General features: G+C 54.8%; 2 protein-coding genes across 16 annotated transcripts in view; both read left to right on the forward strand.

The window, feature by feature from the left end:
• PHLDB1 (pleckstrin homology like domain family B member 1) overlaps positions 1 to 9,612 on the forward strand; it is a 22,663-nt gene extending 13,051 nt beyond the window's left edge. For 5 of the 15 annotated variants that reach the window (XM_038161342.1, XM_038161341.1, XM_038161340.1 and 2 more), the window contains 17 exons: positions 1,649 to 1,777; positions 2,960 to 3,115; positions 3,199 to 3,309; positions 3,468 to 3,557; positions 4,066 to 4,188; positions 4,928 to 5,065; positions 5,434 to 5,685; positions 6,075 to 6,242; positions 6,542 to 6,658; positions 6,762 to 6,855; positions 7,052 to 7,096; positions 7,498 to 7,789; positions 7,895 to 7,985; positions 8,067 to 8,213; positions 8,347 to 8,566; positions 8,642 to 8,727; positions 8,973 to 9,612. In XM_038161342.1, the coding sequence (XP_038017270.1) occupies positions 1,649 to 1,777; positions 2,960 to 3,115; positions 3,199 to 3,309; positions 3,468 to 3,557; positions 4,066 to 4,188; positions 4,928 to 5,065; positions 5,434 to 5,685; positions 6,075 to 6,242; positions 6,542 to 6,658; positions 6,762 to 6,855; positions 7,052 to 7,096; positions 7,498 to 7,789; positions 7,895 to 7,985; positions 8,067 to 8,213; positions 8,347 to 8,566; positions 8,642 to 8,727; positions 8,973 to 9,113 (2,400 nt within the window). In that variant the 3' untranslated portion in view covers positions 9,114 to 9,612. The remainder of the gene's footprint in view (positions 1 to 1,648; positions 1,778 to 2,959; positions 3,116 to 3,198; positions 3,310 to 3,467; positions 3,558 to 4,065; positions 4,189 to 4,927; positions 5,066 to 5,433; positions 5,686 to 6,074; positions 6,243 to 6,541; positions 6,659 to 6,761; positions 6,856 to 7,051; positions 7,097 to 7,497; positions 7,790 to 7,894; positions 7,986 to 8,066; positions 8,214 to 8,346; positions 8,567 to 8,641; positions 8,728 to 8,972) is intronic. The other 10 variants (XM_038161338.1, XM_038161339.1, XM_038161344.1 and 7 more) reach the window with 10 other exon arrangements.
• A 543-nt stretch (positions 9,613 to 10,155) lies between these two features.
• On the forward strand, positions 10,156 to 23,597 carry HYOU1 (hypoxia up-regulated 1). Its single transcript, XM_038161354.1, has 24 exons — positions 10,156 to 10,492; positions 10,680 to 10,773; positions 11,540 to 11,618; positions 11,844 to 11,998; positions 12,094 to 12,170; positions 13,051 to 13,232; positions 13,792 to 13,907; positions 14,726 to 14,909; positions 15,312 to 15,446; positions 16,326 to 16,408; positions 16,502 to 16,634; positions 16,941 to 17,128; positions 17,372 to 17,510; positions 17,613 to 17,673; positions 17,978 to 18,060; positions 18,217 to 18,405; positions 18,562 to 18,758; positions 18,930 to 19,017; positions 19,527 to 19,649; positions 19,987 to 20,120; positions 20,414 to 20,498; positions 20,947 to 21,199; positions 22,016 to 22,099; positions 22,595 to 23,597. Exons 1-24 carry the CDS (start codon positions 10,171 to 10,173, stop codon positions 22,651 to 22,653), a joined length of 3,243 nt encoding a protein of 1,080 aa, XP_038017282.1. The 5' UTR covers positions 10,156 to 10,170; the 3' UTR covers positions 22,654 to 23,597.
• Positions 23,598 to 23,648: the final 51 nt, after the last annotated feature.

Raw genomic sequence — 23,648 nt, forward strand, 5'->3', positions numbered from 1 at the left:
TCTGTCTGTCTGCCTGGGCTTGGTCAAACAGCCCTGCTGGAGGAGGGCACAGCCAGTGCTCAGGAAGCATTTCAGCTGCTGCCTGTTGCTCTGGCAGGGAGACTGAGGTGTGAGGCCTTCCGTGGCTGCTGCCTGCGGTGGGCAGCGCCGAAGCAGTGCCTTGGCTCTCCCTGTTACCTGTCCTCGCTAGGGAACTGTGTCTTGCAGCAAGCCACCTCACTCTGCTGCGCCTTCGTGTGCGATAGCAGCTGTTGCTGTAGAGTTCAGCTTGCTGGTGGTGGCTGGGAAACCACTGCAGTGTTTATCTTGGTGGCTTTAGGAGGGGGTCCCGGCCCCCTTCCCCGATGTTCCTGTGGTGCAGTACTGCCTGAAGGCACCATGACGCTGCCTATGTGGCATGTTTGTCCCAGCTGCTGGTTGCTGGCTGTCCCACAGCCTTGCAGGCAGTGTGGCATGGCCTTGTTGACAGGAGAGCTGCTGGCATGCAGTTCCCTGCTGCCGGAGGCCATTGTCCCTGTGCAGCCTCTGCCAAGGTCCCACCAGCAGCTCTGTGCCGCCGTCCCTTGGGGTCTGGCCTGCCCCATGGCTGTGGGTGCCTGTGGCCTGGCAGAGTGGCCAGTGGTGCTTCCCAGTGGTGCTCCTACAGCACTTGGGGGTCTTGTTCTGGTTTTGGTGTTCCAGCCCTTTGTAGGCATCTTCTGTAGCCAGGGACAGCCTCATGCAGAGCCAGGAGAGGAGCGCAGGGGAAGCCCTCTCCCAGCCTCTCTGCTGACCTCACCACCCACTTTCCTAACCCATCTGCACTACTCACACTAACAGCGCCTGCTCTGAACTCTGCCATCACCTCTGACATCTCTGCATGTCCAGGAGCCCCCAGGCGATCCACAGTTCTTCTCTAGGGGCATCTGCCTGTACCAGCCTTGCCTCCCTGCCAGCGTGTCCTCTCATAGCCTTTTTCATGCTGTGCCATCTCTGTGTGGAGCACAGGGTTCCTTGCAGCAAGCATTTCTCAATGCCAAGCCCCCATATGGTACCACCAAACCCGTGGATGGTTCCCCTATGCCAGTCCCATGTTGCTGGCTCCATTTTACTGCTCCTGTGGCCGAGCCCCTCGTCCCAGCCCAGGAGTCAGGGTCTGCTCTGCTGCTGACTCATCACAGCCTGAGCACCTCTTGCTGGACCACAGCCTCCTGTTTTCACTGCTGCCCAGTGCTGCCCTCTCCTTCTAATGGACGAGGGTGGTCCACGACCTCAGGCTGCGTTCAGGACCTGCAGTTCCTGACTGGTTAACAAAGCCAGTTAGTGGTTATTGCGATGCAGCTGTGTGCAGGATTGGGATGGCTTGAACCAGCATTGATCTTTTTGCTGCCTGCAAGTTTGTTCTTGGAAACACAAAGCTGAGGTCAAGGGGTAGCTGTAACTCCTCTAACACTGCTTGGCCAGCTGCTGTGTCTCTTGGTCTCTCCATCCTCCTGTAGCTGCCATGATGCTCCTTCTCCTGAGCCCCCTCTGTCTCCGGCTGAGCCCCTCTCTAACTCACAGCTTCTGCATGGCGCCCATTTGAGAAGTGTGTCTTCTTTCTTTTTTTTTTCCCCTTTTTCTTTTCCTTTTTTCTTTTTTTGTTTTGTCTTGTTCTCCCCTGATTCAGGAAAGGGCAAAGGTTGATGCTGAAAGGAAGGAGCTAGAGCAACTCCAGGCGCTTTACCATGAGTCGAAGAGCCACCTTGATAAGTGCCCCGAGTCAATGCGGGAGCAATTGCAGGAGCAGATGCGAAGGGTCAGTGTCTCCCCCCACCCCTCCCGGACCATGGCCCACCTCCCTCGCTCCAGCTTAGGCCAGCTCTTCCCTGCCAGCCGGGGCTGCACTGGGAGCGTCGCACCCGGGCTGGAGGCGGCTGGCACCGGGCACCACCGTCCTGGTAAGCTTGCCACTCGCCCGGGGCGCGGGGCCGCTCGGCACAGCTGCTCGGGACCGGCTCGGCAGAGCTCCTCGGGACCGGGCAGGGCACGAGCATGGACCCTGCCCTGCACAGGAGGGCAGGCTGGGGACTCTTGGGGGCTGCTGCATCCTCATCTGGCTGCCTCCAGCTGTTTCCTGAGAATGTTTATTTACACAGTGATGTTGATCCATGTTACTGCTAGTCCTCAGCATTTTTTGCTATTACCTGGTATTTTCTGGAAGTGGTTGACTTTCCCCAGCCCATGGCTAGTGCCTGCTCAGATAAACCCACATTGCCACAGCCTGCTCCAGCCAGGCACTCGCATTGTGGATGAGGGTCTGCTGTAGAGTGGGCAGGAGGGTGATGGAGCAGTGTCTGCGTGTGGGAACCCTCAGGAGCCACCACATCAGTGCTGCGTCACTGGCTGCCCGTCTCATGGAGCAGGGTGGAACACATCCCTGTGGGGTGCATGGCACGATGGCTGCCAGGGTGGCACTGGCAGGCCAGCAGCTGAGTGCTGCCACGTGCTGTTGGTGCATGCAGGCTGGATGGACACACGGGAGTTTGTCCAGCATGGTGCTTGTCTGCTGGGGCTTTGCCACCTGCAGGCTTGGTGGCACAGTGTTGCTGCTGGTGGTGTTTTGCTGCCTGTCAGGGCACGGCTTTAGCCCATGTGTGGTTCAGCAGGGCCAGCTGGTCTCCGAGGGCTGTCGAAACCCCTGGCTGTGGCAAGCTCATCTCATGGGGGTGACTGCTCTGTCCTGGCCAGTTCTGGGTGCCTCCATTGCCTTCTTCTGATCGCAGACACTCCTGTCAGTATCTCTCGTGTTTCTGATATCCAGCAGAAGGCAAAGCTGCCTGCCTGCCCACACCAGGCACAGGGACAGGCTTGGCCACCAGCTCTTGTTCCTGGCCCCACCAGCAGGATGTGGAGGCATGGCAGGAGGCTTTGCCTGCAGGATGCAGAGGTGCCCATCCAGTGGGTCTCATCCACTCACAGTGCTCTTGTGTGTTCAAAGGAGGCAGAGGCACTGGAGACGGAGGCCAAGCTGTTTGAGGACCTGGAGTTCCAGCAGCTGGAGCGAGAGAGCCACCTGGAAGAGGAGCGCGAGGCGCGCGGCCAGCAGCTGCTGCAGAGCCGGGCCGAGTGCCACCGGAGCATCGCGCGCAGGAAGGTGGGATGGGCAGCAGCTCCGGCGTGCTGGGCTGTGCCCGCGGCTCACCCGCAGCCAGCTCATCTCTGCTGCCTGCTCCCCAGGAGCGCGTGGCTGCCCTGGATGCCCAGGCTGCCCAGATTCGGCTTCAGAGCGCCCAGGAGGCCGAGCGCCTGGCCCGGGAGCGGAGCAGCGTCCTGCAGCTCCTGCAGAAGGTAACGCCGTGGCTGGGAGCTCCTGAGGGTGCTCGAGCGGGGGACAAGGTCATGCCAGCTCTTGATAGGGTGCTGGCAGGCAGGGAGAGCTTGGGGGGTGACTGGCCATGGGGTGCCAGTAGCCATCAGCTGCCTCTGACCTGTCACCCCACGCGCAGGAGAAGGAGAAGCTCATGTCTCTGGAGAGGCGATACCAGCTTGTCACGGGTGGCAGGAGCTTCCCAAAAATGTCCTCAGCTCTCCGAGAGGTAAGTGGGTAGAGGAGGCTGTGGTACTTAGAGCTGCTCTCCTAAGCTGCAGCCATCAGTGAGGATGAGCCTTGTGCACCACCAGCTTTGCTCTGCAGCAGCTCCTCTGTTCCCAAGTACCTTCTGACTAGAGCCAGGGGCTTCCAGCTGCTCAAAGTCTCTCCACGGGCTGCAGAGGTGGGGAGGGAGGAAGGGGAAATGCAACAGGGCAGCACATGGGACAGGATTGCCTAGGGTCCCATCATTGCTGGAGAGCAATTATGGGGATGTCTTGGTGCTGGTCCAGGGGACTTCTAGGTGGAAGTGAGTTGCCCTGTTACCTTGCTCGTGGCTCTGAATGGGGAGCCAGAACCATGATGCCCTCAGGGGCTGTGGTACTGCCTGACCTGCTGCTGGTGAGAGGCACACGAGGGCACAGTCCCCTTGTGCCTGCCTGCAGTGGGACTCCTGCTGCTGCCGCCTTGCTCTCTCTGCCCACCTTGCCTACGTGACCTTTACCCTTCAACAGGAGACCCTCCACATCTCAGAACCTTATGAGCTGTTGGAGGGAACTAAGCCCCTGAGCCCCCTGCCAGCAGCAGCTGCCTCCTTAGCTTCTCCTGCCACCTACTCCTACCCCAAGGCACAAGAGGTAACTAACTAGAGAGACTAGCTGCATGTGCTTGCTCACTTACCCCTCCTTGGCCGAGACCCCTTTTGTGGGCTGATGTCCCCCCAGGCAGCAGGGCAGCCCCACAGCAGCATGGCTGGAGCATTTATCATGCAGATCTCTGGCAGCTGTGCTCATTAACGCTCAGTCCCTGATTCCAGGCGCTCTCCTGAGCCCGCTGGGCATCCCAGTTCCTGCTGCTGCCCCCTGTTTTAATCCTGGTGCAGTGATTTACCCCTTGCACACTGCTTGCCATCTGGCTGGGCACCTCCTGACAGCATCCTGTAGGGTCCTGCTAGCATGGCTTTCCCAAAAGAAGAGCAAGTCCCCAGCTTTAGCATGCTTGGTTCAGAAAGGATGAGGAAGTGGATTTTAAGCTGGCTCAGCACAGATCGAGGTGCCTCACCCAGTGCTGCTCCACTAGGGAGGACTTGTGGCCAGTGTCCATGGAAAACCCTGAGACATCCCTGCCCCTCGCAGGCACTCAGCAAGGCTGCACTGAAGGCTGGAGCAAGATGGGTGCCAGCACACCCAGCCCAGCTTGAGCAGCCCAAGGTGCATGGTGCTGCCCCCCGGGGACACCCTGGGCAGCAGGGCCGGGCTGGGGAGGCAGTGTTGGGGCAGGAATGCACAGGGAGGTTTGCTCCCACTGTGCAGTCGGTGCCATGATGCCAGCACATGGGTCTAACTCTTCTCCTTCTCCCTTGCCGTGGATTTCTAGGAGTACATGAGGCTGTCTGACGTTTTCAGGTTCTGCAGCAATGCACATGGCCCCAGCCTGGACACTAAAGCTTCTGCTGCTGCCCCTGCTGCCGCTCAGCGCTCTTTCTTGCTTGCTGCAGCTCCCACAGCCAACGAGGTACCTGCCCCAGAGCATGCTCGGGTTTGCTCCCTCGGGTTGCCTCCAGGCAGGGAGGCAGCTGCAGCCCCCCTGCGTGCCCTGGGGCTTGGAGCCCACATCTCTCTGGGGTCAGGACACTTGTCTGGCTGCAGCTGAGTGGGGAGCAGCGGCTCCAGCTGCCCAGTCTCCTTGCTGGGGTGCGCTTCTTGCCTGCTCTGGATGTAGTGGCAGGGCGGGAGCAGAGTGGGTGCCCAGCAGTGGGAGGGGTGCCCTTTGTTTGTTGGATGCAGTCCTGGCTGCTTGTGTCAAGCCAGGAGGATGCAGAGCAGGCCTGACCCAGTGCCCAGCAGCAGGGTGGCTGCTGCACCAACTGCTTTTCCTCCCAGGACAATGGACCTTCCTGTGGGGGCTGGAGCTGCCTGCTCGTTCCTCTGTGCCTGCTTGCCCCAGCTCTTATCCTGTTCAATCTGCTTCTCTCTGCCCAGTATGTGACTGTTGAGCAGCTCTCTGGTATCCTGGGCAGCCTCCACACCCCTGCTGCTTCCCTGCTGGGCTGTACCCCTCCGGCTCCTTCATCCTCAGGCTGTGCTCCTCTTCCTCCTCTTCCATCTCTCCCTTCTCCCTTCATCTCTGCAGAGGTTGGTGCCCTGTTTCCCTCCCTTTGGCCCCTTGTACTCTCCCTGGGAGGTGATGGAGATGCACGGGAAGGGGTGAGCTGCAGGTGGAGCTGAGCAGCAGCTCGGGCTCTTGACACTCTGCACACCCTTGGCTGTCCTGCCTGCTGCTCCACTGCCCCCGGGGCAGGGGGTCTTTGTGCTTGATCAGTTCTCACATTCTATTGAACAGCAGTCAGCTCCTACAGCTGCTGGGACTCAGCCAGGGAGTGCACAGGATCCCTAGGGGTCTGCATGTTAAGTTCTGGGGGAGTGGTGCAGGCGTAGGCAGGAATGCTTCAACCTCCTCTCTGTGCATCTGTCCCTCCTGCTGCATTTGTCCTTCATCCTTCTCACGCAGCCTCTCTCTCCAGATGGAGCAGCAGCTGTTGGGAGGCCCGGTGTGTCTCCCGGCTCTTGATTTAGAGAAGTGGTACCAGGAGGTTATGGCTGGCTTTGAGACCTCCTCTTCCTCTGTCTCTCCTTCTTCTTCCCCTCCTCCACTTCCAGCTAAAGCTCACTCCTCTCACAAGGCTCTGCAGGTAATCCTGGCTCTCTGCTGCCGAGGCTCAGGCTTTGGGGCTGCTGGTTGTGGCAAAAGTGGGGCAGTGTGGGGACGTCCCTGTGGACCCTGTACCCTGAGTGCTGCTGGGGCTCTGGCTGCCACAGCAGGCAGAGGCAGAGCAGACCTGTGGCCTAGGGTAGGCAGTCTCTGCCTCCTCTTGGGCTGCATCCCTTTGCCAGGATGGCACCACAGAGAGCAGGATCTGGGGAGCCATCTGTCCAGGGGGACTTGTGCAGTTCCCCCACGTCTGTCTCGTGTCTGTGTCTCTGTGCTCAGGTCTATCGTGCAAAAACAGAGGGTGGTGCTGGTGTCCTCACCCCTCGGATGAAGAGCGGGACCCCTTCGTCCTCGCAGCTCAACCTCTCCGTGCTGGAGCGCAGCCCCTCCCCCAAGGTATGGCTGCCGGGGGGCCCGGGCAGCCTGGCCATGGCTCACCCCTGCCTGGTGCCAGCCCCCGCGCCCACCCCCGCAGCTGACCGCCCGCTGTCCTGCCCAGGGCCCCCCCAGCCCGGCGGGCAGCCTGTCCCGCAACCTGGTGGCCACGCTGCAGGACATCGAGACCAAGCGCCAGCTGGCCCTGCAGCAGAAGGGTGAGCTCTGGCTCTGTGTCCTGGCTCTCTGGGGTGGTGGGACTCTGGGAGACGCTCTCCCCGCTGCCCCTCGGGCGATGGAGAAGGGAGCCTGGCTGAGGGTGGTGACAGCAGCCGTGCTCCAGCAGGATGCGGTGCCTCTCTCACGGTCTCTTGCTTTTCCCCCCTCTCTTTCCTCCTGACGGCCCATCTCCAGCCCAGCTGCTCCCAGCAGAGCCCTTGCAGCCAGGCAATCTACCAGGTAGAGACGTGGGGTGACTTGGACTGCCTAGAGCAGCCCAGAGGCAGCAGCATGGCTGTTTGCTGGCACCTTGTGCCGTACATAAGAGGGGCATGACCAGTGCAGGACGCCAGGTGCATCTCAACATCTGCTTCGAGACAAGCCTGTGCCTCCCTGGCCTGCTAATGCTTTGCCCTGCTTGTTGCTTACCAGCCTGGCGCATGTGCCCCCTGCTCCTGCCCAGACAGGGTGCAGTGCTTGCCAGAGCGTTGTGACAGCAGCTGCCACCTCTGCCCCTTCCGTGCCTTCGTGGTTCCAGCCATGCCTGTGGTGTCTTCTGCCTGTGCCACCCCCTGGCCCACCATGATGTGGCTCTGAATGTGGCACGTTTAACTTGACGTTGTCGTCTTGCCGCGGCACAGGTCGGCAGGTGATTGAGGAGCAGAAACGGCGGCTCGCAGAGCTGAAGCAGAAAGCAGCTGCTGAGGCGCAGTCCCAGTGGGAAGCCCTGCATGGGCAGCCCCCCTTCCCCACTGCCTTCCCCCGGCTTGTGCACCACTCCATCCTCCACCACAGCCGTCCCCATGGCGCCGGGCCCCGGGCTGAGGAGCTGGACCATGCATATGACACGCTCAGCTTGGAGAGCTCAGACAGCATGGACACCAGCATCTCCATCGGCAACAACTCTGCCTGCTCACCTGACAACATCTCCAGGTAATCCTGGGGCCAGCTCCTGTGGCTCCGGGGCAGCCTGCTCTGCTGGTGTGCTGCTGGCTCAAGGTCCTTCCTGCTGAGACAGCAGCTGTGGCTGTTTTGCAGTGCCAGCGGGATGGAGACAGGGAAGATTGAGGAGATGGAGAAGATGCTGAAGGAGGCACAGGAGGAGAAGTCGCGGTTGATGGAGTCCCGGGTGAGTGGGGGCCCCAGCAGCGTGGCTAGGTGGCAAGCAGGTCTCCAGTGCTTGGGGCTGAGTGCCTGTGCCTGCTGGCAGGAGCGGGAGATGGAGCTGCGCCAGCAGGCGCTGGAGGATGAGCGCTGGCGGCGGGAGCAGCTGGAGCGCCGGCTGCAGGATGAGACTGCGCGGCGGCAGAAGCTGGTGGAGAAGGAGGTCAAGCTGCGGGAGAAGCACTTCTCACAGGTGTGAGGCGGGCTGCCAGGCCCCTCTCCCGGCCTGGACACACCCAGCTTGCTGCTGATGTGCCAGCTCTCAGCGGAGGGACGTGGCTCTTGTCGCCGTCGGCGGCCTTTGCAGGGCTGTGTTGCTTTTCCAGGCTCGTCCCCTGACACGCTACCTCCCCATCCGCAAGGAGGATTTCAACCTGCGGCTGCACATCGAGTCCTCGGGCCACAGCGTTGACACGTGCTACCACATCATCCTGACGGAGAAGATGTGCAAGGGCTACCTGGTCAAGATGGGTGGGAAGATCAAGTCTTGGAAGAAGCGCTGGTTTGTCTTTGACCGCATGAAGCGCACCCTCTCCTACTACGTGGGTGAGTCCCAGGCCGCCTCGCGCCCCCTCCCCAGGCCGTCAGCCACGGTCCACAACAGTTCCCTCTCTTGGGCAGATAAACACGAGACCAAGCTGAAGGGTGTTATCTACTTCCAAGCCATTGAAGAGGTTTACTATGACCACCTCCGCAGTGCTGCCAAGGTGAGAGCTGGGCCCTGCCGCTGCTGCGGCGTCTGTGGGTGTCCCCGTTCTCTGTCCTCCTGTGCTGGTCAGGGGTGGCAGGGCAGTGTGTGCCAGGGATGCTTCTGGAATGGTCCATGGCCCCTGATGGTGCCAGCCTCAGGGCACCAAGGGCACGACCCCACTGCTGGGCTTTGTGGGGGGACCAGGAGGGGATTACTGCTGCTCAGAGGGGAACAGAGTGCTGATTTCATCCTCCCCGCCAGAGCCCCAACCCCGCGCTCACTTTCTGTGTCAAGACCCACGACCGACTCTACTACATGGTGGCACCATCGGCCGAGGCCATGCGCATCTGGATGGACGTCATTGTCACCGGGGCAGAGGGCTACACCCAGTTCATGAACTGAGGGCGGTGCTGTGCATCCCAGATCCACTTGCTGCATGGACTTCTGAGCATCCCAAGCAGCCAGGAGCTCCTGAGGGCACCACGGTCCCTGCTACACTCGTGCCAAGGGCTGTGCACACCGAGGTCGTGGACCTGCATTGGGCACGCCTGGGTGATCCTGAGCGTTGCCTGTCCAGGCAACGGAATAAGTTTTTTTTTATGTTGACTTTCTAGAAACAAACTTTATTGGAACAATATCAACGTGCTGAAGTGTAAAAAGCTGCCAAAGACCTGCTGGGGCCCGAGCCCTCTGGTTTTGAGGCTGATGCTGATCCTTGCTGCCATAGTGTTCCAGGGAAGGAGATGGCGAGGGACCCCCGGCCCCGTGCGGCCAGGACGTCCCACTGCGGTCGACTCAGAGCCCTTTTGTAAACCTTTTGTAATTTCGGAGCCTTGTCCCCCCTGTGTTGGGGCCGGCTGGGGGTTGCGGCTGCCCGGTCATAAAGCATTTGTGAACCAGGCTCTCCCTTCTGCGCGGCATCTGGGCTGGTGACAGACGGAGCGGAGCCTGCCCCGGGGAGGGAGCTGGAGGGCACGGGCGGCATCGAGCACCGGGGACCGGGGGGACCGCGGGCAGGGCAGAGCCAGCGGCGGGGAGCGCCCGGAACGTCGGGACGGGGCGAGGCCGATGGAAGGGCGGCGCCCGAGAGAGGAAGGGGGCCGGGGCTGCACCGGGCCCGGCTCGCTCCGTGCGAGCCGAACCCGGTCGAACCGTGCCGAACCCGGTCGAACCCGGCCGAGCCGAACCCGAGCCGTGCCGAACCGGGTCGAACCGTGCCGAGTCTAGCCGAGCTGTGCCGAACCCGGCCGAACCGTGCCGAGCCGGGCGAGGGCGGGGCCGAGCGTGGGGGCGTGGTCCGGGGGCGTGGTTTGGCGGCGGCCTGGCCTCTCGGCCGCCAGGGGCGCACACGGTGTGGGCGGATCGCACGTGGCTCGGCCGCCGTGCGGCGCGCGCATGCGCTCGCGTGATGCAGGCACGCGCTCCGCTCGAGCGGCCGCGCCCCCCCTGCTCTCGGCCAATGGGGCCGCGGCTCCCGCTCGTGACTGCTTCCGGCTTCCCCCGACGTGGCCCAATGGGCGCGCGCGCGCTGCGGGATTGGCGCGCGGGGCCGGCCCTGGCAGCCGCGCCAATGGGCGCGTGCCGCGTGCCGGCGGGGGCGGGGCCAGACGGCGGGGCCGCCGCGGCGGGGCTGCTCCGCGCGCCGGGCCGAGTCCAGCCGAGCCCAGCCGGACCGAGACGAGCCCAGCCGGACCGAGCCGAGCGGTGCCCACAGAGCATGGCGCGGTTGCCCGGCGCGGCGCTGCCCTGGCTGCTTCTCTTCAGCTTCCTGCCCGCCGCAGGTACGTGCGGGACCGTGCGGGCAGGCGGCGGCTCCCCGGGCTCTCGCTGCCTGCGCCGCGGGGCCGGCGGTGCGGGGCCGGCGGGAGGAGCGGCCGGTGCCTGGGTGCCTCCCCAGCGTCCTGGCGGGCCCGGGCTCGTCTCGGCCGCCCACGCCGGGAGCGGGTTCTCACCGAGGTTTGTCTCCAGAGCCGGTGGCGGTGATGTCGGTGGACGTGGGCAGCGAGTCGATGAAGATCGCCATCGTGAAGCCTGGAGTGCCCATGGAGATCGTCCTGAACAAGTGAGCGGCCGCGGGAGGGCTCCCGGGGGCCCGGCCTGGCCTGCGGGCGCGGCGCGAGGCTGGCTGGGGCTCGGCCAGCCGGTTCCTCTTGCCGGAGGAAGGCTCCCAGTCTCCCACGCAGGCTTGTGAGCCAGCCTGGCCCCGGGCGGGCAGCTGCGGGGCATCCTCCAGGCCGTCTGTTAACTCACCCCTAAGGTGCTCGGGTGCGCTTGGGGCACCTCTCCAGCCAGTGCCGAAAGCCCACGTGGTTAAGGACGCGTTGTGGTGCCAGCCCAAAAGGGCACCCAGTCCCCCGATTCTTAGTGCCCCTCAGGAGCCCAGAGCCACGTTTGTTTTGCTGCAGCTGTTCAAAGCCTGCATTGTAACACAGGTGAATCTCTTGCATTCAGCTGCTGCTGCAGCCCATCCTCAAGCCACTGAGTGAAGAATCTGCAGGTGAGGGAGGACATATGATTAGGAACGTCCTCAGGTTCTGGGAGTCTGGAGATAACAAGGAGATTTCTCACCCACCTCCCTGAAATTCGGCAGTCCTAGGTAGAAAAAGGGAACGGTCTTGCCTTGCTTATGGGTGGAGGAAAGCAAAGGTAGTCTCATCAAAGCACTGAAGGAGGGTGTTTGTCTGGTAGCCCCTCAGCCGAGCAGAGGCTGGCCTCCCTCTCCAAGCACCTTCCCTTAGTACTTCTGGAATGGGAGCAGCATCTGTTTTCACTAGAGACTGGAATGTTCACCTTTTTCCACTGGTTTATTCCTCCCTCTCTCTTCTCAGGGAGTCACGAAGGAAAACACCCGTGGCTGTTTCCTTGAAGGAGAACGAGCGTCTCTTTGGTGATGGCGCGCTGGGGATGGTAAGAGTTCCTGTTTGCAGAATACATGTATTCCACGTTGTGACAAAGGTCTGAGCCACTGTTTTATTGTTGTCCTGCTCACCTTATCTTGACGTGTTACTGGTTCTGTAGTGCCTGTGTGCTCCTACTCTCCTAGCAAGAGTTGTTCCCCACGTGGCGTGGGAGGGATTGGTTTGGCAGCAGCCTGACTGAAGGGATGCAAGCGGTGATGTGTTTTCCCTGCAGTCCATAAGGACGCCCAAGGTGGCGTTCCGGTACTTCCAGGACCTGCTGGGGAAGCGGATCGACAATCCCCACGTGGCGCTGTACCAGTCCCGCTTCCCGGAGCACGAGCTGGTCAAGGATGACAGCAGACACACTGTTATCTTCAAGTTGTCCCCGTAAGTGGCTGCTTTTATGTTCTTTGTGGGATGGGTGTCAGCTGCCAGGCTTCTGCAGCTTGCTCTTGATGCCTTCACTTTCTTTCCCCTTGTAGAACGATACAGTATTCTCCCGAGGAGATGCTGGGGATGGTCCTGAACTATTCACGTGGTCTGGCTGAAGAATTTGCAGGTTGGAAGGGTTTAGCTTTTTCTTGTCTATATGTGTGTCTGTTCTTGTCTGTTTGTGCACTATAGGATTCGAGCAGAGACCGAAAGCGTTCAGAAACCCAAGGTTTTTGGAAACAGGATATTGGTTCTCTCCAGCTGTAGGCTGTAAGCAAGACTTAGAAGCCATCCAGTTATCATTTGTTTTGTAATGTGATGCAAGTTTGGGATCTTGGGGGTAGACACTCTGTTTACCACCTAGCCTTGCAATGAAGGAGCCTTACAGGCAGTCTCTGGAGAAAAGTGAAGTGTTTTCTTTATCATGTGTGTGATCAGAGTGGAGGCACATGGGATGTGGCTCTGTGAAGGCTGTGCTGTAGCTGTTCTGGATGGAAACTTGCTGTTGGAGCTGAACTGAAAGAGAAGAATGGCCCTTTGCTGTGAGACTTGCTAGCAGAGAGGAGGCTGTCATGCGTGTTTCATGCTCTGTTGCTAATGAAACACCATAGCAATGAAAAGTGGATTAATTACTAGGAGGTTTTGTCATGTGGTCAGTGACACTTCAGCCAGTCCAAAGACTTTTTGCTGGAGAGTGAATATGATCCAGTGGCAGTGTAAGGCTCCATGAAGATAGTATTTTTTGGAATGGAAGGCCACCCAGAGCATTTGAGAGTATCCTGACACATGAAAGAGTGGTCAGTGGACTTGTGGCTTTGTGTGGCTATGCCAGGTCTGCTTGGTTTCAGCAGGATACAGAGATTCATCCCTAGGGATCCTGGCTACTGCTGCAGGGTTGCATTCTGTGTGGGTCTTCACCTTGGGTCCTCTGGGTTGCTGCTGTCCTCCATCTCAACAAGTCTTTGCGTGTGGCTGCACTGACGCAGAGTTCCCTGCAACTGTTTCAGAGCAGCCCATCAAAGACGCGGTGATCACCGTTCCTGCCTACTTCAACCAGGCGGAGAGGAGAGCAGTTCTGCACGCCGCCCGCATGGCTGACCTCAAGGTGCTGCAGCTGATCAACGACAACACGGCCGTAGCATTGAACTACGGGGTTTTTAGGAGGAAAGACATCAATGCCACGGCACAGGTAGGTGCATTTGAGAAATGCAGAGAGTCCTGCCAAGTTGCCTGCGTGCAGGGGTGAAAGTGCTGCAGAAGAAGTCCAAAGAACTTGAAGCAGACTCTGCTGATCAAGCAGTCTCCTCTGTTTTCATGTGTTTGTCAACAAGACAAAGAGATTAAACGCTGTGTGCATGTATGATGAAGCCTGAAAGCTGCTGGAGTGAGGGCAGGTCCTGGGAGTTCCCATTTTGTAAACCTTGCCCATCAGCTGGGGAAAATCACAGCAGCAATTACTTGAAGTATTGGAGCACTGACTCAGAAGTTGGTGATATACCTGAGGCTGAAGAAAGAGCAAAACTTTGGGTTTTGAACTGTGGAGTGGATTACAAGTTTTCTTGTCTCCTTCTGTCAAACATGACCCTGAAGATCACCCGTGTTTGGCCAAAAATGAGTCCTGCCCTTAGGGTATAAAGTCAGTCCAGGGAGTAGGTAGTTGTGGCCTGTATCACACTGAAAGATTCTTTACTAATTCGTGGGGGGATGTCCAGGTGTTTCTGCTTCACTGTCCCAGCTTTTCTTTTCAGAATATCATGTTCTACGACATGGGAGCAGGAAGCACTGTTTGTACTATTGTTACTTATCAGACAGTGAAAACTAAGGACTTGGGAACCCAACCTCAATTGCAGATCCAAGGCATTGGGTAAGAATTCCACACGAGTTGCACAAATCCCACAGGTCTCAGGAAGGAAACCATTGGTTTCACAATCTTCATTATATAGAATTTTACAGTGAGGCTTCAGTACAGTAATTTGCATGGCTGAGGGGGCAAGAAGGCTCCAGTTTGGAGCAAGAAGGCTCCAGTTTGGAGCAAGAAGGCTCCAGTTTGGAGCAAGAAGGCTCCAGTTGGGAATAATTTTGGTATTGCTGTCTTTTGCAGAAGGTAGCTGAGAACTTCCAGGAGCCTAGGAGGGAGCCAGCATACTTAGTTTGCTTTAAGCTTTCCTTTGATAGCCTCAAGCCATGTAAACCCATTCCATTAAATGTAATCTTTTAAGTGTATCAGTTGGAAAAAGAGGAATACACTTCTAGAGAGGAATGGAAATGCAGTGGACTTAATGCACTGCCAAATAAGGAGGAGGGTGCTGTGCATACCCAGCCCAGCAATTTTAACTCCAAAGCGTTTATGTTGCTGTTTTCAGGATGATACCTGGGACCTGGTACAGTTGTCCATTGGCTTCTCGGCTGTTTTACATGCTTGGCAATGAGGCATTTACCTAAAATATAAGGAAATTTGCTGTTGAAAGGCTGTTTTGGTGGTGAACCTCTTATTTCTATCTTTCTTTCATTGTAACGTGTTATTTTGGGGACAGCCTTTGTTCTTTCAGTCATCACAGCTGATAATACTGCAGCTATTTTTCGACCACTTGCTGCTCTGCATATTTGTGAAATAACACATGAAATTTGTTTGTATTTCAGTTTGGTCTCGGTTATTACACCTCTGTTCATTCTTTGGCTCAGGTTTGACCGTACTCTTGGTGGTTTAGAGATGGAGCTTCGTCTCCGGGACTACTTGGCAAAGCTCTTTAACGAGCAGCACCCTTCCAAAGACGTCCGCAAGAATCCTCGGGCCATGGCCAAGCTGCTGAAGGAGGCCAACCGCCTGAAAACCGTGCTGAGCGCGAATGCCGACCACATGGCACAGGTCTGACTGCTCTTGGGGGTTCCTGCGTGTTTTGGGCTGGGCGTGGGGCGGGCTGAGGACTGGTGTAAGGGAACACTGTCCCTCTGCAGCGCAGGTCTGCTGAGGAGCATCGCTCCCGGTGGTCCCTCTCAGCTTGTGCCCGCTTGGTAGCACCGGTCATTGAGTGGATTGAAGAAGAGTTGTTCGTGTCAAGTATGTTAAATAAACTTTCACTGAGAGAAGCTGTCTGTTACACCCATGTTCCATCCTCTCATCACCTTAGCAATGGTAGGGTTCAGATGAGTGTGGTCAGGTCTGTTGTGTGTTACGAAAGTCAGAACTTTTTGCACACTGGACAAAGATTTTGCTTAGGAAATGCCCCACAATTAATTTCATTCTGTTTTTTTTTTTTTTTCTGGACAGATCGAGGGACTGCTGGATGACATAGACTTCAAAGTCAAGGTCTCAAGACAAGAATTTGAGGATTTGTGCTCTGACTTGTTCAAGCGTGTCCCAGGACCCGTGCAGCAGGCTCTGAGTAGCGCAGACATGAACATGGTGTGTTTAAGAAAATGCATTACCAAACCTGAAGCTAGTGTGTGTGGAGCTACTGCCACATCATGGTTGAGGCATCCGTGGTTGTGTTTTCAGGACTGTGAGGAGGCAGATGCCTGCTATTGTGACAGTGATGTTGGTGCTACGGAGAGTTTGCCTGCTGCAGTTTCAAGCAGGAGTGTGTCACACTTGCCCTGCACTATCTGCCAGAAATTAGGGACTTGGAGGAGGGGCTTCTTTATCTTAAAACACTTTACTCCTGAGCTGTAGGTTTGAAATAATGATGTTTCCTCTTTTTGTCTTGGATACTGGTTCTGGTCTCACTCCTGAAGTTTTAACTGAATGAGTCTGGATACAGAATTATGCGTGTTTGGGCTTCTCCTTTGCAGACTCCCTAAAGGGAGCTCTGTTGTGGGCTGCAGTTGGACCAAACCTGAGGGGGTCACTGCGGGTTAAACGCTCACTTTGCAGGATGCCACAACTCTCGAGCAGCCTTGGCCTCTGATGTTCAATGCAAGACACTGAGTTACCTCTTAAAGGCTGGATTTCTGTCTGTTCAGATCCAGCTGGCTCTTGGTGTCACTGTCTCCTGTGCATTGAGCTAGTTTGTGTAATTTTGAATCAAGCCCCATGTTTCAGGTGGCTTGAAGCCACAGTCATGTCGTCACTGTTGCACAGACCTGGCCCCAGGTGCCTGGTTGTTGGCACAGCTGATGTCTGTCTGAGATCTGTTGGGCCTGCACGGGGACAGCAGGGTGTAGTGTGGGTGTTCTTAGAGCACCGTGTCAGCACGTGGTGACCGGGGAAGGAGTGTAAGGAAGCCCTGGACTTAGCTTTCCAAAATTGCTTTCTTAAGACAAGGTGACTGTTTCCAATCCCTAGGATGGAATTGACCAGGTGATTCTAGTTGGCGGTGCCACACGGGTTCCCAAAGTGCAGGAGGTTTTGCTGAAAGCTGTGGGCAAGTGAGTATGTGAGGCCCCCTTCTAGTCTGTCTCCCATTGCTGCTGTTTATGTAGAGGCTGCAAATTTCATGTCTGTTGCTTTTTGCTTTGTAGAGAAGAGCTGGGCAAGAATATCAATGCTGATGAGGCTGCTGCAATGGGTGCAGTCTACCAGGCAGCTGCTCTAAGCAAAGCCTTTAAGGTGAAGCCCTTCATTGTTCGGGATGCTGCTGTGTTTCCTATCCAGGTAACCTTTGCTTTTCCTTCTCTTGTGCAAGGTATGGGGCTGTGATGGGAGGAGCAATCCAGGTTGGAACCTCTCGGCTTCCTTTGAGTGTGGAAGCTCTGGAGATTTTTCTGCCAGTCTAATAAAGAAAGCAGAAGGAAGTCTTCTTTATAGTAGAAATGCAGTATCCAAGGAGCCAGGCGTATGCAAATATCAGTTGAGGAATATTTGCTTGCCCCCCCACCTTGAGGCAGAGCAGCCAAACACTGCTGATGTAAGATGCCACAGTTTGCAGTTGCTGAATCTTATTTTCTGTTTGTGGTGCAGGTGGAGTTTACTCGTGAAGTTGAGGAGGATGATAAATCCAGGAGTTTAAAGCATAACAAGAGGATTTTGTTCCAGCGCATGGCACCCTATCCCCAGCGCAAAGTCATCACTTTCAATCGCTACACAGATGACTTTGAGTTCTATGTCAACTATGGAGATCTGACGTTCCTGAACCAGGATGACCTGAGGTGAGTTGAGCCCAGCACCCAAGCCAGGAGCTTTGTGGCAGTGCAACTTGCTTGGCTGGAAAGGTATTGCCAGTGTGTCTGAGTGGCACTGGCACATCTGTTCTCTGAGCTGCGTGTCCTTCAGCCCTGCTGGTTCCTGCTTTTTGCAGTTGCCCATCACCACCAGCATGAGCGAGAGCAGGGATTGCCTGTTCAGCACTATTATCCTGAGTTGTCTCTCTGCTTTTGTCTCTGTGTCATCAGAGTTTTTGGTTCTCTCAATCTCACTACTGTGAGGCTAAAGGGAGTTGGGGACAGTTTCAAGAAGCACTCGGACTATGAATCCAAAGGCATCAAAGCACATTTCAACATGGATGAGAGCGGTGTCCTGAGTCTTGACCGGGTAAGCACCACCCATTGGGATGGTTGTCAGCTGATGTATTTTTCAGTTCTGTCCCTCTCTCTGATCCCTGCTTAAAACTAATCCTGAGCTTCTACTTCCAAGGTGGAATCGGTGTTTGAGACCTTGGTGGAAGACAAGCTGGAGGAGGAGTCAACACTGACAAGTAAATGTGGAACTTTGATATTCCTGGTGACTGTTTTGTTACCTGTAGTGGCTGAGATAACTACAAGCATTGTGTTTCTTTGGCTTTGGGGTGTGGAAGTCACACAGTCTGACTGTATGCGTGGCTGGCTGTGCACACAAGGACACGGAGGGAGGTTGCAGAAGTGTGAGTCTGGAGTGTGTGAAGCTCACCTACACCACCAAGGGAGCCCTGGTTGCTGTTGTGAGGGGAAGGACTGAGAGCTGAAGATTACTTTCTTCCTCTGGATAGGTAACATTCTGAATTTTTTGTCTCCCATCAACAGAACTTGGAAACACTATCTCAAGCCTGTTTGGGGGTGGTGGCCCTACACAGGAGACTGGAGAGAACCTGACAGACTCAGTTCAGGTGAGCCCCAGGGTGACTGCTACTGGAAGGAAGCCCTTTTGTCTTGCTGTGGCAGTTATGCAGAATTACCTGTTCTGTGAAACATTGCATGGAATTTCCACATTTAAAACATAGGTTTGCTTTTCCCTTTTCCCTGTACTTGCTTGTGATGACCAGGAAGAGGAAGAGAGCTTAGCAGAAACAGGTAAAGAAGAGCAGGGGGAGAAACAAGACCAGAAAAGCCATACTGTAGATGCTGATGAAGAGCATGGACAAGAGAAACAGCAGTCTTCAGGTCAAGCAGAAACTGCCTCTCCAAAAGTAGAGTCAGAGAGAAAGGAAGAAGGAGAGAAATTAGACCCTCAGGTAAGCATCAGATTGAAGGAATGGGAGTGGATTTAGTACCCAAGAAATGGCATTTCCTCAGTGGAATTCTCCCTTCTCTGAAGTGCCCTGCCTTTGAAAAAGGTTGCAGAATCTGAAAATCTGTTCCCTTGCTCGAGAACGAACTTTGTGTTACAGGGTCCCAAAGAAAACAGAGAAACTGCAAAAGAGGAAGAGCCATCCAAAAGTTCCAGTGACAGCACAGCTACCAAATCAGAGGAAGAGAAGATCAAAGCACCCAAGAAGCAGAAGCTTGTCCATGAGATCACCATGGAGCTGGGTGTAAATGATGTGCCTGACCTGGAGGAAGATGAGCTGAAGAGCTCAATGAAAAAGTAGGTTTGAAATGGCTCTGCTAAGTTAGAACTCTAGATGAAGGAAGGGAATTGCTTTGGAATGGTGATGGCTGAACAGAGCACTGCTGGCCTCAGAAGCCGATGTGTGTGATGTGCTGCTCAGCCAAGGGCACTTGCTGCCTTTTGATTTTTGTTCTCTTTGCATGTTAGACTCCAAGACTTGACAATCAGAGATCTAGAGAAACAGGAAAGAGAAAAATCAGCCAACAGCTTGGAGTCATTCATCTTTGAGACCCAGGTAAGAGAGGGGTATAATGAAATGAGAATTCCAGGAGAGCAGTAGAAGTGTTTTGCACAGCTTTTGGCTGATCTGAGTGCAGGGGGTTGTTTGAGCTGGGGGAAGCTGATTTGAAGAGCCCAGGTTTTGTCTTTCAGTCACTTTTCCTAATGCTATTAGGCTTCCCAGGCCCATGTTTCCTCAATACAAAATGAAGCTTCCCTTCAGCATGTCTAACACATTGAATAATTGCCCCCAGAGTGTAAAGAAACTACAACTTCTCAGGAACTGTTGTGCAGAAGAAGCAGCTAGTGTGAAGTGCGTGTGAAATAATGACTGTTGCAGTGTTACCACCCTGGGATGTGGGTGTGTCTGTATCTGGTGTGTTACCACTATGCTCCTGGCAATGCTGGGAGCAGAGCTCAGATTTGGGAGGGTGCAGGCAGCACCCCAGCCCAGTTGCAAATGAGTGCTCTTGTTTTATGGTTCCAGGCTCAGTGGTGTTTGACCAGTGCTTCTTGTCTTTTTAGGACAAGCTTTACCAAGAGGAGTATCAGTTTGTCTCAACAGAGGAGCAGAGAGAAGAAATTTCCAAAAAGCTTAGTGAGGCTTCCAGTTGGATGGAGGAGGAGGGCTATGCAGCTGCAACAAAGGTATTGCTGTGTGCAGTGAGGATACCAGTCAGCTGTCACTGACATGGAAGTGACCACAGAGGCTGACAGAGCCTTTGTAATCTGGCTCTTGAGAGTTTCTTGCTTCCTCAGAGCATTATGCACAGAACAAAATAAGAAGTTGTCCCAGCCACTGATGTTTCTACAAGAGCTTCAGCAGGAACCTGCTGACTGAAAGCTTTGTCATGTGGCTCTTTTTACTGCACTGAAATGGTGTATTTGATAGCGTGAAAAACAAATGCAGTTAAAACTTCTGAAGTTGCCAATGTTAGACAGTGGTGAAACTAACTGTCTGCTTTCTCCTCTCCCCCATTTTCAGGAGCTGAAAGACAAGCTTTCAGAACTGAAAAAGCTTTGTAGGAACCTTTTCTTCCGTGTTGAGGAACGGAGAAAGTGGCCAGAACGCCTGGCTGCTCTGGAAAGTCTGCTCAATCACTCCACCATCTTTCTCAGGTAAGGGCAGGCTTTTGGGAAGGAATGTCATGCAGCTGGTCATGTAGGAGCTGCCAGCAGAATGAGAGCTGAGTGCATGTGAAAGTCAGTGACAGTTCTGAGAAAGGGTGAGCAGAACCCTGCTCCCCAGTGTCCTGTTCTGCAGGACCTGTGAACAGCCCCTTGTCCAAAATGGGGGGCAGGAAGGGTCTGGTGTGGTTGTTGTGATGTTCTTTATTACTGGAGCTGTAACCACTGAGTTGCCAAAGTGCAGTCTGCTTGGCTTAACAAAAATAAGCTTTCTTATCTACAAGGGGAGCCCGAATGATTCCAGAGTCTGACCAGATATTCACAGAAGTGGAACTGAGTACCCTGGAAAAAGCCATCAATGAAACAACGGTACTGAAGGAGGGAGTGATGCTGGAGGAGGGTGGGGTGGCAGCTTGGGTTATGGTCTGTACTTTCACTCAGGGTCATGGAGTAGAATGTGCGTGTTTTGTTTTCGTGCCACCAGCAAACCTTTCGTGTGTTTCAGTGTTTCCTAGTGCCCAGCCTGACCCCATTGTGTCTGGGGGAAGTGGTTCCTGTGTTGCAGGTGGAATGTCTCCAGGGTGGGGGTGCAGCCCAGTGATCTGATTGCGCTCGGTTTTTAAAGGCAGGCGCTGGGTTTTGTTTCTCTTTTTCCTGTGTCTGGGTAACTGAGAGGTTGGTGGAAATGTAGCACAGAGGAGAGCTGTCCTGAGTAAAGCAGAATAGCCAGGGGCAGTGATTTTGAGATACTGTGATATACAGCAGTTCCTGGAACCCAGAAGCATTCCAAAAGCACCTCTTCCCTCGCATCCCACAGATCTGGAAGAATGAGACACTGGCTGAACAGAACAAGCTTACTCCTACTGAGAAACCTGTGCTGCTCTCTAAAGATATAGAGTTCAAGATAGCAGCCCTGGACAGGGAAGTGCAGTATCTCCTGAATAAAGCCAAGTTTGCAAAACCCAAACCCAAAAGGGAGAAGAATGCCACAAAAACTGATTCAGGCAAGAATACTACAGCAGCCCCTGAGACTGAGAATACTATCCCTCCCACGGAGGGGAAACAAGAAGGTAAGTAGCAGGCTTGGAGCATGTATGTAACTCCCTATTATATAATTACCACATGTAATACGTGGTGTTCCTCTTGATTGAATGGCAGCTAAAGAAGGGAGGATGGTAGTTAACTGTGAGATTAGGTGAGTTTGCTCTTTATTTTCAGAGACAGCTGGGAAAATCTACGTATTGCTGTGCCTTTCACCCCCTCCATTTGTTTGGGTTTTTAGTGAAGAAACAGAAATTATTTATAAATTTCCCAGGGTAGTCAGTACCCGTCTTGCTGGCTTGTTGACTTCTAGGAAAGCTGAGCCAGTGTACCGAGCCAAATACTCGAAGCCCTGTCCTAGATCAGTGAGTAGAATGAATTGTTGATGAGAAAGGTTCGTGGCCTCGATGGACCCCAGGAAAACAAAAATCTCATGGGGCACTAGGACTTACTGTTTTAAACTTTCTAAGATCCTCAGGTCTCACGTGCCCTGGTCCTTTTAAATCTGGGTGCTGTTTGTCAGCATTCCTGCTGGTTCCTCTGGTCGGAGCAAGGCATCCTGCTCGTAGTCACAGCTCCAAAGGTCATCTGCCTGTGCAGCAGTCAGTCTCCAGGGCTTCTGGGGACATAGAGCTTGGCACTCAGAGGGGAATACGGAGCAGTTGCGTGGTGCTTCTCTTGAGTGTTGTAGAGTGATCTGCTGTGAGAGTGAGCTATTACAGTCCTGCTGAGGCACCACAGCTGGCTGGTTTTAACCTCACCTTTACTCACCTCATCTCTTCTCTTTGCACCTTCTTTCCTGTGTGTTCTCCCTTGACTTTTGTTTCTTTTTGCTTTAAACATAGACAAACCAGAGGATATTGATCCAGCCAAGGAACCTCCTACAGCTGAGAAAGCAGCAATAGATGATAAGCCTGGATCAGACTCGGGTGGGTAAATGTTCTGCTAGCAATCTGGAACTTGGGAGCTGCAAGTGCAAGGTGTCTGGGGGCTCCTTTGCAGATTTTTAGCTGTAAGAGGTAATATGATGGTAGAACCCCTGACTGCTGATCCATTGTTAATTCTGCAAACAGGAAGACAAATTTTGGTTCCTTGCTGTTCCTATGTCTTAGTTGTTCAGAGTGGAATTCTTATGCAGCAGTGCTGCTTTGTGCCCCTGTCCCTGCAGTTTGCAGCAGTCCCATGGCTGTGAGACAGGCTCTGCTTACAGCTGCTGTGCCTCTCCTGCTGCCAGGGCAGCACTGTGAGCAGGGCCAGAGGGTTCATGGCTTCAGCCCCATGGAGCTGAGTATCAGCCCCCAAAACCTCTGTACCCTGGACTGCAAGTTCTGTGGCAAATTTTGCAAGTGTCAGAGATTCTCAGTACTGCTTTGCATGCTGTGAAAACGACTGCAGTGTGAAACTGAGTTTGCTTCATTACACAGGGTCCAAAAAAGAGAAGGCAGAAGCTGGAGGAGAAAGCAGGAAAAACGATGAATTGTAACACCCTGAAATCCTACGAGTGTCAACATCTATTTATTTCATAGTTACTTTCTTGTTTTTCTTATGGACTGGTTAGTCATGATGTAAATGGAACACAATGACAACACAATGGGATAGAGATGTAAATTTATTTTTTTTGTTCTTTCTGCGGATTTTGCCTCTACTAACTTAGTGAATTGGTTTTTGTTTTTCTTCTGTTATGTGGGGCAGACTGCCCACCAAGAATTGTCTTTGTTTCAGTACAGAAGTCACCAAAGTGGCTTTCCTGTGGGGAGAGAGCAGTACAGAAACATCTAAAGGTGCAGGAAGTAACCTGGAACATAAGCTCTGTGCCCCACCTCTTGTGAAGATGCTTGCAGAAGGATATAGACCTGAAGTGCTGTTGTCTTTGCATATGAGAGACTGACTAGAGCAAATGTGTGATTCAGCTGGTGGGAGGTGTATTAATGCTTGGATTCATGGGAAGGTGGAGCAAATTGGGGAGGCAGACAATTGTGCTTTGAGATACGGCTGTGTCTGTTTTCAGTAAGCTGTTTGTTAAAACTGTCTGTGCTCTCTAGCAGAGTCCAAGAACCATGAGGTGAGACTTGACAAAAAGATTCTGTTCATAGTTTTCAAAGTTCAGAAAAGGCAACACTGAATGCAGAGGAGAGGGAAAGGTGGGCCGTGTTGGCACATCCTGTATCAGTCACAAGGACAGTGATACGGATCAAACAACCAAGCCTGGAAAGTCTAACGGCAACTGCCTTCCTTCCTCGGCATTTTGTGCACTTGGACCGACTTAATCGTGTGACCTTCCCTGTCCCTGTCCGTGACCTCCTGCCTCCTCAGCCCGCCCCTGCTGCTGCCACACACACGGGTGGGGTCCGACGGCTGCGAATGTGCATCTGACATTGTTCTCCATTCTGGCCCCAGGGCCAAAAATAAAAGCGACCCTTCCCGCGGGCTGTGCGGAGCGGTGCCGTGCGTGCCGGGGGCCGGGGCGGGCCGGGGCGG

The sequence above is a fragment of the Motacilla alba genome, chromosome 24, assembly GCF_015832195.1.
Source record: "Motacilla alba alba isolate MOTALB_02 chromosome 24, Motacilla_alba_V1.0_pri, whole genome shotgun sequence".
Classification (NCBI taxonomy): Eukaryota; Metazoa; Chordata; class Aves; order Passeriformes; family Motacillidae; genus Motacilla; species Motacilla alba.

Excerpts from the sequence above, each read along its gene's own strand:
- HYOU1 (XM_038161354.1), top strand. The coding sequence starts at position 10,171 with ATGGGGCCGCGGCTCCCGCTCGTGACTGCTTCCGGCTTCCCCCGACGT. Across the intron at positions 17,129-17,371 it reads CTGAACCAGGATGACCTGAG|AGTTTTTGGTTCTCTCAATC; the intron begins GTGAGTTGAGCC and ends CTGTGTCATCAG. Across the intron at positions 18,406-18,561 it reads GAGAGAAATTAGACCCTCAG|GGTCCCAAAGAAAACAGAGA; the intron begins GTAAGCATCAGA and ends TTTGTGTTACAG.